This window comes from Lissotriton vulgaris, chromosome 2_2 (assembly GCF_964263255.1).
Source record: "Lissotriton vulgaris chromosome 2_2, aLisVul1.2, whole genome shotgun sequence".
NCBI lineage: Eukaryota > Metazoa > Chordata > Amphibia > Caudata > Salamandridae > Lissotriton > Lissotriton vulgaris.
In genome coordinates this window covers 103,276,046-103,293,345 of record NC_141688.1, presented here as the reverse complement: position 1 = coordinate 103,293,345, position 17,300 = coordinate 103,276,046, and the positions used below count along the sequence as shown (strand labels likewise).

The window sequence follows — 17,300 nt, the reverse complement described above, 5'->3', positions numbered from 1 at the left end:
GCGCGACGCCAGAACCTTAGCCAGAATATTAACGTCCGAGTTTAACAAAGAGAGGGGATGGTATGAATCGCAAGATTCAGGCGGTTTGCCCGGCTTTAGTGGTGATGTTATTAGGGCCTCCCGCATAGTGGTCGGTAGAATGTTTTCCTCCAGAGCAGCGTAATACACCCGCTGCAAGATTGGGGCTAAGATATGCATGTATGCTTTATAAAAATCAATAGGTAATCCGTCAGAGCCTGGCGACTTACCCGATTTCATGGACATTATGGCGTCGGTTATTTCTTCCAACTCGATTATATGATGAAGAAATTTCTGCTGGGAGGGGCCTAACCAAGCGAGCGCAGTGCCTGCCAAGTATGTGTTCAGGTTTATCGGAGTGGATCTATGGGAGGTGTACAATGTAGAGTAATGTTCAGTGAGGACCTTGAGCAGATCCGGCAGATTTCTGTGTGGGACGCCGTGGTAATTTTGGTATCTAGGGGGGTTAACAGCGGAAGCTAGCGCTCTGCCCGGCCTGTCTCCTTCCCCATATATACGCGCAGCAAAGGGCTTCCCCCGGAACCTGCATTCCTTTTCTGAAAGTTCTGCATATTCATTAAGTTTTTCTCGAAGTGTGGTTTTTACCGAGTGTCCCTGCATAGGGTCACCCACATCTTTTTCTAGCTGCTTCAATTCAAGCTCCAATTTTCGCAGCTCGTCGCGCAAGGATCGGAGGACTCCTCCCCCCTTAACTATACACCAGCCTCTTACCGTGACCTTAAAGGCCTTCCATACCGTGGTAATACTGGACACAGATGATATGTTGCGGTCAAAGAAATCTTTTATGTCCTGTTCTAATTCCGCCCTGATGGCCGAGTCTGTTAAATGTGCCGGGTTGAGGCGCCAACTTAAGTAGGGGGAGGCTTCAAGGGGGACGCACAGGGTCACTAACACTGGGGAGTGGTCTGAGAAAGTACGTGCGAGGTGGGTAGCCTTAGCAAGCCAAGGGGAAAGCCCAGCCGTGCAGAGGATGTAATCCAACCGTGCCCAAGTAGAGTGCACCGCAGAGTGGTGTGTGCCCTGCGCTTGCGTGGGGTGAATATGTCTCCAGGTATCTATCAGGCGATGTTCCTCTACTATGTCTGATAGGGTACGCTGCGTTCGTGTATAGTGCACAGCTTGAGGGTGAGATCTATCCGCTGACGGTTGTAGTGCAGTATTGAAGTCCCCACCCAGTATGACGTGTGCAATCCCCATTGACTGAATCTTACCCCACAGCGTGAGGAGGGATGTGGGATCATCTATGTTCGGCCCGTAATAACACGCAAAAAGTATAGTGTGGGAATACAATCTGTCCCATACAAAGCAATATCTGCCTCCCGCATCGGTCTCGGTACCCGCGGGGGTAAACTGTATACCTCGTTTGACAAGGATCGTGACCCCCCCAGCATAATTGGAATATGATGAAAATACTCTGCTAGTTGCCCAGCGAGATGCAAACAGTGGGGAACCACCTGGACTTAAATGTGTTTCCTGTAGCATAGCAATGGAGATCCCCTGTCTATCTAAGTAGCCTAGAATCTGCCTCTTTTTCCTCAGGTTATTTAGTCCCCTTACATTCCACGAAACTAGCTGCAGTTGTTGGATAGACTGCATGCTTGTTACGTCCCCCATCCCAACCAACGTGAAAATGCGCTATACACAAGCATGACAGTACAGTATATACCAGAATCAAGGGCAGCAGCGGACCCAGCAGCTTCAACACTCAGCCCAGCCACTACGATCCAAACTTCTGCCAAGCCTTTATGACCGCGAGCATTGAATGTCGGAATTCCCCCCCACCCACACCGGCCATCCCAACCCGCCGGGGAAGTGTCTGCTACCAACAAGAACATTGAGAAACAACATTATCTTAACATAAAAAGCAGTACACACATCTCTACCCTCAGGTGAAATGTAGGAGTTCGCCCATTGGGGGTCAGAACTAGTGGCACCAGACCTGCCCACCACCTCCCTTCTTACACCCATGCAGGACCGGGTTACCCAGTCAGTTCATGTGGGACGGAGGAGGGTGACCGAGCACATAGTGAGCCAGAAGACCCGCAGAGTTTTTAGGAGAGACCAGGAGGGTCTCTCGGTTGCACATGGGGGAAACTGCATATTCCTGGTAATCAGGGGGCCACGCTTTCTTAGGGCCCAGAAGATCAATGCAATGAGTTAGTCTTGTTGTGACATTGGTGATGGTGACTTAGAGCGATGGCGCGGAGACTCATCCGCAAGTCTGTCCCTCTTGTGCTGTTTTAGGAAATCCTCCACCTGCTGGGGGTTCTGAAATAGGTGTTGCTTGCCCTGATAGGAGATTTTTAGTTTTGCAGGGTATAGCATGGCATAAGGGAGCTCTTGACCCTGCAGCTTCTTTTTAACTCCGGCGAATTTGCGTCAAGCCTCTTGGACAGAAGGGGTAAAGTCAGGAAAAAAGGACAGTACTGCATTGCCATGGTGTATGGTCCCCAGCTCCCTCGCGCGTCACAACACCGCATCGCGGTCCCTGTAGTTAAAAAAACACGCGATGATGGGCCTTGGCTGGGATCCGGGGGGGGGGGGGGGGGGGGGGGGGGTCGAGCCACCAAGGATCTGTGGGCCCTCTCCACTATGAGGTGAGGGGAGAATGAGTCTTTTCCGAACAGATCGATGACAAGTTTTTCAACAAAGGGCTCCATTTTCCCGGTGTTGGTTGATTCTGCCAGGCCCAAAATGCGAACGTTATTGCGACGAGACCTCGCCATCAAATCCTCATTCTTGTCAGCAATTATTTTAAGCAGCCTGTCCATCTGAGTGACCTGCTTAGAGGAGGATGCAGCCCCATCCTCCAGCGTTGAAATCCGGTCTTCGGCTTCCTTGATGCGCGTGTCGTGTTGTTCCAGCTTAGCTACCACACTGTCCATCCGCGCATTAATGGTGTCAATCTTGGAGTCTATGGTTGAGAGGCTTTGTTTCATGCCCAGCAAGAGGGTTTTCCAATCATCCTCCGGCGGGGCCGGCGTGGTGGGGCTGCCTCTGTCCTCCGGCGTTGTTTTGGACGTTTTTCTGGTCTCAAACGGTATTTTAGACTGCCTTGCGTCGTTGCGGCCCATGTCTCTTCTTGGCGTCCGCGACGCAGTGGAGGCAGTTGCCGCCAGGTTTTAAGAGGGTTAGGCAGATGGGGGGGGGAGTTGGCACCGTCAGAGCCTTAGATCCAGGTACTAGCTGTAGAGCAGTGTAGTCACTTAGCCCCAGTCAGGCAGGGAGGCGAGGGCAAGGGCCGAGGTATCTCATCCAGAGCAGAGGGGCTAGTGGTGGTCGCAGTCTAGATGTAGGCCGTGGCGTTTCGGCCGGAGGATCGGGACATATTCTCCAAGGTCTCTTATGTAAGAGATTGATGTGCAAGTCCTCCGCACTCTCTGGCGAAGCGCTGTGCAGCAAGATGTCAAAAGCGCGGGACGAGGTCACCCCGCGGACCGATGTCCCACACGGGGGCCCCAAACCGCGTCAGGGTGGAGCGCCTGGAGGCCGGAGCGTCCACACTCCGCACCCGGAGCAGGAGAAGGCCCAAGTCAGCAGTCACAGCGGCCCGGCCCGGGGGGGATCGACAAGCTCTCCGGCGAACTGGCAGCAAAGGTCAAGGAGGGCAGTGGTGTCCGCACGCTCCCCCAAGAGGCAACCAGCAGGGCTCAAAGCATGACCTCACAGGCCCTATAGGCCGCGCCATGTGGGGAGCTGGGTAGGTGCTCGGAGGGTGTACGTGCCTGCAGCCGCCCACAGGTTCCGATCAAAAAGCAGGGCCCAGGAGCGATGCGTCGGCAGGCAGCAGGCTCCGACCCCCCATCCACGCTCCCTGCAGTTCAGCCTCCACGCTCCCCTGGACGCAGAGAACGCCCGGCGGCCTCACGCGGGGAGCGCATGCAAAGTCCGGCCGACCTCACGGTACCGCTCACCGCTACAGAGGGTCAGGCAGGTCCAGCGTTGGTTCCGTTTTCGTTCCACCGGCGCTCTGCCACAGGTGTACGCAGTGTCGGGAGGGAGAGGCAGGTCGTTCTCCGCCTCGCGAGTAGGCCCCTGATCCCCGGAGTCGCCTGGCGCAGCAGTCCGCCTCAGGGTCGCAGGCACACCCGGGTGTCGGCGCGGCGCGGGTTTCTCCAGCAGATATTTCCGCCCCAGAACGTTCGTCAGCCACAAGAAGGGTACCGCTGGATTCAGCGCGGCGTCCCCGACACTTTGGGAAGGCGAGTGTCGTAGTCTAGCTGGGCAGGATAACTGTAGGAGGGGTTATAGTGCCCGGTCAGGCGGGAGCCTCACTCCAGTGCGGCCATCTTGGTCTGGCGCCACCTACCGCCCCCAGCACTTCTAAACATTCTCCTGTACTCCTAATATCATGTCATACATTTCGTTATGCTAGAAACAGGCACTTTTGCATTGTAAACATTCTGTAATGTGTAACGTAGCAATCAGACACTCTGCAATGAAAAGAATGCAATATGTAACGCAACAATCAGGCTCTTTGCAAGGTAAAATAATGCAATTCATGATACAACCACCAGGTATGTCGTTCTGCAAAAATAAGGCAATGCATATACACTAATCAGGTAATTTCTTTATGCAGGAATAATGCAAGGCGCAATGCGCTAATCAGGTAGTTTGTTATGCAGAAAGAAGGCAATGCGTCATAAGACAATCAGGTAGTTTGTTATACAGAAATGATGCAATGTGTAATACGTCAGTCAGGTACTCTGTTCTGCAGAAATGGAATACTACGTAGTACACTCAGGCCACGATCACAGGGACTTAGGCAGTCTCTCTGGCTATCCTTCTGACCTTTAGTCAGCCTTTCACAGTTGCCCCAACACAGTAAGATGTAATCCCAAAGTGCAGCTTCACACTCCGGCCCCTGTACAGCAACTTCCTTGGCAATACGGACTGCGATATGAGCCGAAGCAGAGGCCTCGCGATGCCAACAGGAGAGAGAGGCCGAGAGCATCTCCCTCCGATCCCGCCCCCCCACCCCAGGACTCGACATATGTTACCTGGGGGGCGGGAACCCACTCTCCTCTCCTCATCCAGCGACTGGGCCTCCAATGCAGCTTTGTGAAATGGCAACGGCGTCTCGGGCCGGCAACTCAGCTGCTTCGGAACTGCCGGGCCAGGCCGCTTCACTTACGAAGATCTCAGGCTGCCACAAAGCAAACGCACACAGCGTTGCTGGTCTTCCTTCACTCTAGGTGCACGATCACTTGGCACTCCACACACAGGTCTCAGGCTGCACGAAGATCACACGCACAGTGTCGCTGAGACTCACTTTGCTCCAATGCACACAATAACCCGGCAAATCCTCATGAAAGTCTCCCGGTGCACAACGCACCCGTGCACAGCGGCGATGAAACTCACTTGGATGTTGGTGCACACAATAACAAGGCAAATACTCATGAAGGTCTTCCGGTGCACAACACACCTGCACACAGTGGCGATGAGACTCACTTGGATTCCGGTGCACACAATCACTGGACAATCCTCACAATGGGGTTTACCCTTCACTAAGCATGGGCGAATTTTGCGAATCTGGCGTTCGCGAATTTTGCGAATTTGCGAACTCGCAATCCGCAAAATCCGCGAATTCTCACGAATTTGCGGATTTTTTTTTGTGTTCGCAAGAATTTCTGCCAGTTCGCAAGGATTTCTGCCAGTTCGCGAGGGTTTTGTACCAGTTCGCAATTGCGAACTTACATGTCGGCTCGCAACGGTCGCAATTATGTTGTTTCTACGTCTGGTTCATCATCACAGGTTCCCAGCACCCTCTGTTTCACCCCTGCCACCCTCTGTTTCACCCATGCCACCCTCTGGTACATCAATGCCACCCTCTGGTTCATCATCACTGTAGATTATGGGGGGAAAAAGCAAGCACACCTGCCTGCTTCAACTGACATGAATTAATTTGGGGTTGATTTATTAATGTGTCACTGTTTTAAAATTCCAGTCTGGCACCTGCTTCCTTATCTGTAATTTGCTTTCTGTTGCAGTGCAATTTTTTTTTCCAGGACCTTTGTGGCCTACTTGTAGCTATTCTATGAGCCTGCTGTGAGGGTCAGAGCAGGGTCATACAATTGTTGCAACTAGCAACTGAACTTGGAGGGGCCCTTGTCAGTAAGCACTACAGGGAATGGTTACTAATGATGAGTTTGAACTTTTGAACCTGCTGAATGCTTTCACTTTTACAAAACTCGTTTTTCTGCAGATCAGCATTACAGCAACTGTAATGCTCCAAACAAGCTTATATGAGAAAGTTGATTTCTAATCCAAAAGTTATCCAAAGAAAATCAAAAGGCCTCAAATCCAAAAAAGTGCAGGCAAATGTCAACCTGAGGAGTTATTCTGATAAAAATCATCATTTTCAGAAGGTCTATGCTGCTTGCATAGTAGATTTCTTGTGCAGAATTGCAATTTTTGTAATTTCGCGAGTGCGAGATTGTTGCTGCCCGCCGCACCTACATGTTCGCAATTGCGAACTTACACCGCACGCCGCAAAATTGTATCACCAAGAAAAAAAAATCCGCTGCGTGCGAATTTGCGGATTTTCGGTAAATTCACGAGCGTTCGCGGATTGCGAATTTACCAAAAATCCGCAAAATCCGCGAGCGGAACGGATTTTCCGCCCATGCTTACCCTTCACAAAGCACATGCACACAGCGTTGCTGACCCCTGCTTGTATTCCAGGTGCCCACTATCACAGGCCGATCCTCCTGAAGGTCTCAGGCTGCACAAAGCACATGCACACAGCGTCGCTGAGACTCACTTCGACTCCAGGCGCCCGCGATCACAGGGCAGTTCTTACGAGGGTCTCAGACTGCAACAGGCGTGCTCACATAGACATATAAAAAGCTGGAAATCTAATAATGAGTTTGGTTCTCATTTTACCTTAGAATTGAAAATATTTATATGAGTCTGTCGGGGAAGTCCTGCTTTACACCCTCATAGAGCTTAGGGTTAATATTGTTTCTTTCTAAGGGCAACTCCATTTTGCTGTTAAGACTTCTAAAAACCTCTGCGGGTTTGACTACGGCACAGCAGTGAATGTAGTTCAGTACCTCGACAAGACCCGCAGTGTTCTCTACCGCCAGGGTTGGTCTGAGCTAGCCACCATACTTCAACCCTATGCACCGACTCGTTCCATGAGCTTGATACCTTATGCATCTTATGTATTCATGCAGCAAGAGAGCCTGTGCTACCGGCACACATTTTGTTATCTAGCCCACTGGTTCTGTAATGCTGGACCACCGGACCTAAAGATGCTTGAAAATCATCTGGCCTTCAGCAGGACAACTACGCGTTTGTTTCTATTAGCTGTTAGTCTAATTGACCCTGCAATATCCTTTGTGCTGTTGCTGTAGTGCTCTGTGTTTCACAAGTCTTCAGCACTATTAAATATTTAGGCATTCATACGCTCAATAGATAAGACATAATAAAAAAATAAAAGAAACAAATGCCTATGTCGTGTGTGAGATTGCGTAGATGCTGAATGTATGCTTCCATTTAAACGTAAACAAAAGGTGTAGACAATTCTTTGTGTAAAGCAAGTCTCAAATTTGGGAACAATACAAATTCCAAAACACAATGATATCACAGATATGAGCATACAATGGAGCAACAATTTAAGTAAAGTAAATGCCACTGCAGTAGTCCCTGCGGGTGGGTTTAAAGTGATCACTTACCTTTGCTGTGTTTCTCCTGCTTTGACTCTTATTGTCTTCACTATGAGTCCTTTTTTGGGTGATCCAGATGTCCATGGGATGATTGTTTGCATGGTGTCCCAGATATTCGCCCAGACATCTGTTCCTTCCCATTTAAACTTAATCATCATCAGTTCTCCAATGTCCGTGTCCAGGGTGATCAGAAACGAGTAGGTTTTATTCCCATGGATTCCATCAACGCTGCAAACAAACACAAGGAGCAACACTGTAACAAATCAAGCATGGCACCTGCAGACCTGACAACAGTTCATCGAATACCACACTAAAAAATTGCTTTAAAATCCTGATTTTTTTTCTGAAAACCTATACTATATAGATGTATGCAAATGTTGACCGTGAATTGTTCTTTTTTTCGTGATCTACTTCCAAAAACACTGTACTTTAAGCAGACAAGGAATATTCCAGAGTTCATGCTAATCATATGTTTTGCTATAGATGCCACATTTTGCTGAGTGAGTGGTGATGTATTGCTATCCACGTTGCACTTCTTGTTGTGCAAATAGAAGCAACAATGCAATGTGGTGAATTCTTTGCCGCACGATCGATGTCAGCTGCACTCAATTGTGACAACTCTGGTACCAATGAGTCGAAGAGCGCTGAGTGAGGATTTAACCTGAGAGTCCTTGTGCCCATCTATGTACACTGAAATGGAGGCCTGTCAGTGCCAGGAAGAGCTGACCCCATCTATGCATTCAGATTTGCAAAGCACAATTATTGCACTGCTGAACAGAAAAAGAGGTTTCAATGGCCAAAAAAGTAGCACTTTGTAAACAGGACGCAGTGGCCACATGCAGCAGTCTACGGGACTGCTGTCTGCTCGCCTTGATGCCCCTGATACCCACAGCCTTTCGCACAACGATAGATGTCCCTCACAGGCAGCTAGCACTGTGCAAACTGTTAGCGATGGACAAGGGTAGCTGGTAAATATGTAGTGCTTGATACTGCTTAACTGGTCGCAACAGATTTATACATTTTCTTGAAAAAGTTCTTAACTATCACGCCCAGGGGCGGCACCTCTGCTAAGGCGGCAGAGCATTGCCCCACTGCTCTGTGAGCAGTTTAGAAAGGAAAAATAAAACAATAATAACACAGTTAGTATAATTGTATCTTTCTGTCCTGGCACAGTTGGAGCAGGGCTGGGCTGTTACAGGAGGAGTGATAAGCACTCTCTTAAGTGTGCAATATGGTTTGGCCGGCCATCTTGAGCCGGCCAAACAGTCGTGGGCACTTTGCATGTTCTCCACCGGCTTTATTGCACAGCTTGGGTGGAGAACATGCAGAGGCTCCAAGTCCATTTCTGAGCGCCGAACCACTGCGCTTAAACCAAACCACGACCCTGCTGTCATGGTGATAGCAGCATTGTGATTGTCTTTGGGAGCCTAAGAGTTTCCTGCTTCCTGCATCCAGAACCAAGAGGTGCTGGCCGGAATGAAGGTAACTGAATTTTATTTTCACTACCGGACTCCCCTGCCTCACCACCCCCGTTAGGCAGCAGCCACTACTGATCCCTTTTCCAGTCCAGCATTTATTTGCACTTTTTTATGCAATATTTTCAATGACTTGGCCTGGACTCTGGGGGTTGGAGCACCTTATGACAAGAAGACAGTCCAAATATTCAGAGTGCAATCAAAAGAGAGAAGGAACAGCAGGTGTAGTGACAGTTAACAGTACGTATGGCCGATGAAGGACAAAAATATTTTCCTGAATTTGAGAAGTTATGTTATTGATTATTGAATTAAGAGTCTTGGGATCATTCTCTGGTCTCCCACTTAACCACACTGGTTGATCCAGGGCAAGTCACTGTCTCCCTCTTCCTGATTTGCCATCTGCATGAAAACTGGGGCCAGTCAGAAACTGGCTGAACTCAAATATGAGCCCAACCTAAGAAAAGTGGACATTTAGACTAGTAAACATTTTGCTAAACTAAAGGATACATGGGACAACTTTGGTTATGGCGAGAGCCATATTAGCCAAGTATTAATGTTTTATACTTTCCAGTATCACCTGAGTGTCCTGCTGTAGTGTCAGCCCAGTTCCATGTTACGAGGCGTAGCACTACAAAGGAAATTCTACAATTATTTGACTACTGCGGCTGAGGCCTGATCAGTGGATCTCACACAACAGCAGAGGTCAAAATCTTAAAAGCAAATATTGTGTGGGAGCATCTTGGGCAGATGGATTTCCCACCTTGTGTTTCACAAAGCCTGCCCATCACTGAGAAGGCGTATTACTTTCAGCAGACTCACAACAATCTATGCACGTTTTTCTTATTTCCAGGCCAAATCAAACCACCCCTTTGCCTGCAAAAGATTGATTGATTTCTTGATTTATACTTATTCACCATCTTGTGGTTTCTTTTGCAGTAGCCCTAATAAAACAAACACTGAAACCCCTTAGTACAGGAAGGGCGATACACAAAAAAGTCTCCAACTATTAGAACAGGAAAGTATTTTTAGAACTTCCTGAAGTCATGTTATTGGGGATTTGCCTTCAAAACAAGAGTTGATTGTTTCGGAGTTTGATATTAAAATATGCAACTCCTTCTATGGATCTTCTTTATCCTGGGATACTACACCAGAAAGTGGTTGTTGATCTCAAAGCCTACCTCGTTTTTGGACAAAGCTCTGGGGTATATTCACAAGAAGGTGTGATAACTACTGCAAGAGTAGCGTAACGCAACTTTCAGCATCGCAGCTCATCGCAGGAAAATAACACTGTGTCAAATTGGAATTCACAAGGCTGTAGCATGCAATAGACAAAAGATAACACAGCAAATATTCACGTGAAAATCAACGCCACGCAGCTAAAATGCGATATGCAAACGCAAAAAGAAATGCGATGAGGCCAAATGCGGTACAAAAAGTTGCTAAAGTAGCCACAGGCCTGCAAATCCCACACGTCAGGCGGGACAATGCACCATAAAAAACACAGAAAAAATACACCAGAAACAAGCCAAAGCACGTAGCAACATGGATGCACCCTGAACGAGTGTAGAGGCCAACTCGAACCCCCACAGACGACCATTAAGGAACAACGGGGTCGGGGAAGGCCAAGGCGAAGAGGGAGAGGAAGACGGGGAGCAGACCGCAGAAAAACAAGACCAGCGTCACGTAGGTGACAGAACACTTCCAGCGACTGACCCTCTAGGATTGCAGTTGGAGTGCTGAGGAGGCCAACCCAGGAGGCCAATAGGCGCAGGCATGACGTGACTACCTAAACCAGGCACCAACCCGGTGCCAACAGAAAGGCAGCAACAGCGACAGGAGGTGGCAGTCCCGCGCACCCGGAGGAGTTGGAGGGAACCCAGGCTACAGTCATCAGTGGGGAGATGGTGCAAGGAGTAGGGAGTACGGACACAGCTCGAGAGGACCTGACACAACATCAATAGGAAGTGCCACGAACAGGGACTGGGTGGACGGGGGAGGTGGGCACAATGGCATACATTCACAACAAGGCTTAGCACACTGCACACCCACAAATACCTGGGACCATGTCCCAGATCCCCTTGGCACACACACATAGCACGAACAGCACACCCACATTGATGACAACGTGGAACAATGCTCATAGTTGACACTGCAGAACAGAGGACACAACTGGCTTCGCACAGCACAGAACCATGCCCAGGGGAGTGCAAATAGCAGTCACACACCCATGTTGGCTGTGCGTACGACAGCCCTGGCCAATCCCCTTACGAATTGAGTGGTTGACGACAAATCTACATGTCCAAGCTCCAAACCGCTGCCTGCGGTGACATGTCCGCATCCGATGTACACAGCACAATGTAATGTTGTCGGGCCCAGGGCCCACATGCATACTACAAGACCATAGGGACACACACAGATATAATTTTGAACTGGCTACGGGCACATGCGCACGGCCCCTTTATTGGCAGGGCCATATGTACCGTGACGCCTGTGCTGGATGTGTGTAAGCCATTCCGCACGTAATGTCTGGTGCTGAAAACCACTTGAACATTGGACACCAGTGCAACGGTAACAGAAAACACATGCAATACAGAGTCAACTGCTGAGCAACATGGAGGGAGCCGGAGAAAGTCCAGAGGACAGCCAACATGTAAACAGTAGTGTCCGTGAGTGGCCGTGCACTGGGCTTTGGACACATCAGATGAGCATGCTCATGTGAAGAGGAAGTCTTGGATTGTGTCCCTTCAACATATTCCTGATGCATATTCAGTGGTGTGTGTGAGACCTGCATCATCTTGCCCATCTCCGTCTCAGGACCCCCACACTGTTCGAGATGACATACCTGTGCAACCGCTCTACAGCACAAAACACAATCAGCAACGGACAATGGCCTGCAGTGCACTGATATTTTACAAAAACAAGGGGAACCCAATCAGTACCTAGGGACCTTGGGCAGTCAATTATTATGAAAAACAGTGGTCCATAGGATTAGGTTTTCACAAAAACAGATACAAATATAGACTCCAATCAGTACTATATTGACTCGTGTTTTCAGTACCCAGCCGGGCCTGAAATTTTATTTCAAATATAAACAAATTTAAAAGACCATCAGAGAGGTCTAATGGAAGAGTTGGTAGGGTACAAGCCTGTACCTATCCAAAAGTACAATCAGAGAGAATTAAGGGGTAGGGAAAAAGCAAGAAAAAGAGTGTAAAGAATATCAGGCAAAAAGAACATGGGAGCCAACTGTCCCTTGCATCAATAGCATATTCGCACAGCAAGTTCAGACAACCAATTCATGTAACAGTGTCAACACGATGGGAAAGTTACAGAATTTGGAAAAGTGTCGACGGCGTTTCGATCCCCGGCTCCTAGTGAACTGGGATCATCATCAGTACATAACCAATGTATTGCCTGTATGTGCTTTTTAAACCTGTTGGAAATCACATTTTATAAAGGTGGGAGAAAAAAGGGGGGAAAAAAGAATACGTTTAAATATGGCACTAGTTACAATTACTTATTGCAGGTACAACGCACACATTGTTCATTTATATCAAGCCTTGGTGATGGTGGCTTAAATCTCATGTTTCCAGTGTTCCAATTTCATGCTATATGGAGAAGTGAGAACAGTTTAAAACGAGGCCGACTCGATTTTGCCACCGTGAACCTTTAGACGCTAACGTGGTTGTGCTTACTAGTGTCGCTTTCAAGAGAGGCGCCGTGGTGATGGCTCATGTGAGAGTCTCATTTATTGGGGCATGCTGCCTAGTGCACTTAAAACGATATAAGACACTTAGGGTCGTGGCACAGGTGTGGCGTATCAACCTATAATTGCCGAGTGACCATGCTTTTGGGTGAGCGTGCCCGGATTCTATCAGACCCTAATGAACTCACAATAATCATGGGTGAGCCAATTGAACTCCCAATAATGATAGGTGAAATGCACACCTTTTCAAAGGACCTTCATGTTTCTCCAATAATACGTGGAGAGATGGTATGGTGAAGGGCTGGTGCCTAAAGGAGAAGGAATCAATTAAGCGTCATGTGCTAGTGTTAGGCGTGAATGATATGAGTACGGGGGACAGGACGTTACCTTGAAGTCCTATTCCGATAGGTTTGACGTTGATTGTCAAAAGTACCTATCCTGTAACTGGTAGTGCCCCGCTGGGTGGGATACAAGATTCGTGGGCCAGTCTATCCTATCCAGATCGCTACCAAGTATGCGCTGTTAGTCACACGGTCTGAAATTAAAAAAGGAATAACATGGATACAGAGGGAAGGCACTCAGGGTAACGTGGCTGGGAACGAGGATGGGGGTCCAGGAGCCCTTACCTTTTACGTGGAGACAGTGCTTCCTCCCTCGCGATCCGAGTGAAGAACGGGCGGTATGCTCGATGGCAGTCCGCCGGCTTCCCGGAGATGCGGAAGTGACCTCAGTTCCAGAGACACGTGAATTAATAAACATCAAGGAGGGAGTGGGAGTGAAAGGGGCGGGGAAAGCGTCCCAGCGGTGGCCATCTTAGAGTGGTGTTGATTAGATAGCCTAGGTGAATGTGCTCATTTGCATGCAGTTCGAAAGTGCATCCTAATTTCCTTAATAGAAAGGTAACATTTGGCAAACATTAGAAAAGTTCTGTTTCTGTCCATATTAATATCGGAATCTAAAAACGAGCAAAAACAGGCATGATGTTGGAACAGCTTATACATCTGAACATCAGAGAAAGTTGACTGTTATTACAATCTTGTCATTTTAAGCAGTCCTTTGGGTCAGCATCTGACCATTCACAGCAATCCTGCCCAATCCTTGGTCCGATTGAGACCATTCTGTATTGTGTCCAGCAATATAATGCATTTTAGTTCCTCCTTATTGAGAAGTTGAGCCATGCATCCCCCTCTGGATGGTAACTTTAAAGCCTTCAGCACAGTCCACTTTAGGTCATTTTCTGTGTGCCCGGCATTGATGAAATGTTCCACAAGCGGGGCATTCTGGGTCTGACAGCGAATGCGACTCTTGTGCTGGCAGATCCTTGTTTTCACCTTCTGTGAAGTTTGACCCACATACATTTTTAAACATGGGCATTGAATCAAATAAATCACATTGCAGGTGTTACATTTTGACAGTGAAGAACTAGTAAAAGTGATGTTATTAAATACTCTGGTTTTTCCTTCAATAGTTATATCACATACACTGCAATTGCCACATTTCATATGTCCTACAACGGGGGACAGACCCCATATAGATTCAAGTGTGGAGGGTTGACTAGGGCTTGGCAATGCGGCGCGGACTAAGTGGTCCTTCAAATTTTTGCTTTTTTTAAAAGCAAATAAGGGACGCTCAATTTCTAGTGCGCCTGCATTAATGACAGACCAGTGGCGGAGTATCATTTTTCTCAATTTGTTCGACACTGGGGAGAAAGTAGTAACACAAGCTATTCTTTCCTGTGGGGTTTTTTGAGTTGGTGTCAACAAGGTTTCTCTAGGTCTGTACCATGCTCTTTTGAGTGCATTTTTGACAATACGCCTAGGATAGCCCCTGTTTTTAAGTTTGTCTGCTAGAATAGCACTTTCTTTAAAGTAGTCTTGCCTACAAGAGCAATTTCTCCTGATTCGCAGGAATTGGGAGAATGGTAGTGAATCCCGTAAGGCTCTGGGGTGGTTGCTGGAATAGTCTAATAGAGTATTACGCTCTGTAGTTTTTCTGAACAGGCGTGTCAGAAGAACTCCATCCTGGTGGAAGATGGAGAGATCCAGGAAGTCAATAGAGATTTTGTTTGAAGTAAGGGTAAAGTGAAGGCCACAACAGTTATTATCCATCCAGTGTTGGAAATGGCGTAGATCACTGACTTCACATTTCCAAATCATGAAGCTGTCGTCAATGTATCTACGCCATAGTCCAATTCCTGAGTGGAAGGGATTAGATGGCGAGAGTATTACCTCTTTTTCAATCTCGTTCATGAAAAGTATAGCCAAGTTTGGAGCAAAAATTGCCCCCATACTTGTCCCCTTAATCTGCTGATAAAAAAGGCCATTAAAGGTGAAGAAGTTTCTCGTCAGACAGATTTCAAAAAGCTGTAAGATGAATGATGTTGGTATTGCGTGAGGGCGTGGGCGTGTGTCCAGGGTCTTTTGAATCACCTTAAGGGCCGCCATCTGGGGAATATTCGTATAAAGGGACTCCACGTCCATTGTGCAAAGAGTGTCTGTTGCTGGGTTGAAAGGTAAATTCTCAACCAATGAAATCATGGACATGGAGTCTCTAACATAACAAGGTGTGGAAGGGACAAACTCGTTTATGAAGAAGTCAATGAAAGCTCCCAATGGCTCTAGAATCGAACCACACGCTGAAACAATGGGGCGTCCAGGTGGTGCAGTGAGACTCTTATGAATTTTTGGAAGAGTGTATATCACAGGTGTTCTAGGGCTTTTGATATTTAAGTAGTTATATTCTTTTTTAGATAAGAACTCTTTGGTTAATGCGTCCGTAGTGATTTTCTTTATCAATTCTTGGATTTCTTTTGTGGGATTGGACGCCAATCTTTGATAATGTTCCCTGTTATCTAACTGCCTTAGTATTTCAGAAGTGTAAGAGTCAAGATCTTGGAGAACTATTCCCCCACCCTTATCTGCACTCTTGATAATCAAAGAGTGATTAGTTTTCAGTGTAGTAATGGCCTGTTTTTCTTTTAACGTGATATTGTATGGGATGAAGGCGCGGGTATTTTGTAGTGTAGAAAGATCTTTCAATATCAGTTTCTCAAAGGTGATTATCTCAGGTGGAATCATCCCTGAGGTGGGAGAAAAGGTAGACGGTGGTCGGAAGGGTGTTAGGGCATTACTCTCTTGACTAGGATGTAGTTGAAAGAATGCCTTTAGCCGGATCCGTCTAAAGAACCTCATTAATTCAGTTTGCAGTTCCAAATAGTTGGGAGGGGTAGTAGGCACAAAAGTGAGACCTTTTTTGAGAAGGGAAAGTTCATCCTCTCCTAAGGAATAATTGGAGATGTGGAAAATTGGGATTGTTTCTGTATTTACAGACGGGGAATCTACCACTGATAGAAATTGTTCCTCGTCCGGCGTTCCCCTGGTGGATCAGAGAGAATTAAGGGGTAGGGTCAATCCACCAGGGGAACGCCGGACGAGGAACAATTTCTATCAGTGGTAGATTCCCCGTCTGTAAATACGGAAACAATCCCAATTTTCAACATCTCCAATTATTCCTTAGGAGAGGATGAACTTTCCCTTCTCAAAAAAGGTCTCACTTTTGTGCCTACTACCCCTCCCAACTATTTGGAACTGCAAACTGAATTAATGAGGTTCTTTAGACGGATCCGGCTAAAGGCATTCTTTCAACTACATCCTAGTCAAGAGAGTAATGCCCTAACACCCTTCCGACCACCGTCTACCTTTTCTCCCACCTCAGGGATGATTCCACCTGAGATAATCACGTTTGAGAAACTGATATTGAAAGATCTTTCTACACTACAAAATACCCGCGCCTTCATCCCATACAATATCACGTTAAAAGAAAAACAGGCCATTACTACACTGAAAACTAATCACTCTTTGATTATCAAGAGTGCAGATAAGGGTGGGGGAATAGTTCTCCAAGATCTTGACTCTTACACTTCTGAAATACTAAGGCAGTTAGATAACAGGGAACATTATCAAAGATTGGCGTCCAATCCTACAAAAGAAATCCAAGAATTGATAAAGAAAATCACTACGGACGCATTAACCGAAGGGTTCTTATCTAAAAAAGAATATAACTACTTAAATGTCAAAAGCCCTAGAACACCTGTGATATACACTCTTCCAAAAATTCATAAGAGTCTCACTGCACCACCTGGACGCCCCATTGTTTCAGCGTGTGGTTCGATTCTAGAGCCATTGGGAGCTTTCATTGACTTCTTCATAAAGGAGTTTGTCCCTTCCACACCTTGTTATGTTAGAGACTCCATGTCCATGATTTCATTGGTTGAGAATTTACCTTTCAACCCAGCAACAGACACTCTTTGCACAATGGACGTGGAGTCCCTTTATACGAATATTCCCCAGATGGCGGCCCTTAAGGTGATTCAAAAGACCCTGGACACACGCCCACGCCCTCACGCAATAC

At 47.4% G+C, this 17,300-nt stretch overlaps 1 protein-coding gene across 3 annotated transcripts in view; it reads right to left on the bottom strand.

The window, feature by feature from the left end:
- LIPC (lipase C, hepatic type) overlaps positions 1–17,300 on the bottom strand; it is a 607,669-nt gene that overhangs the window by 18,605 nt on the left and 571,764 nt on the right. For all 3 annotated transcript variants that reach the window (XM_086959372.1, XM_086959371.1, XM_086959373.1), the window contains exon 8: positions 7,719–7,937. In XM_086959372.1, the coding sequence (XP_086815498.1) occupies positions 7,719–7,937 (219 nt within the window). The remainder of the gene's footprint in view (positions 1–7,718; positions 7,938–17,300) is intronic.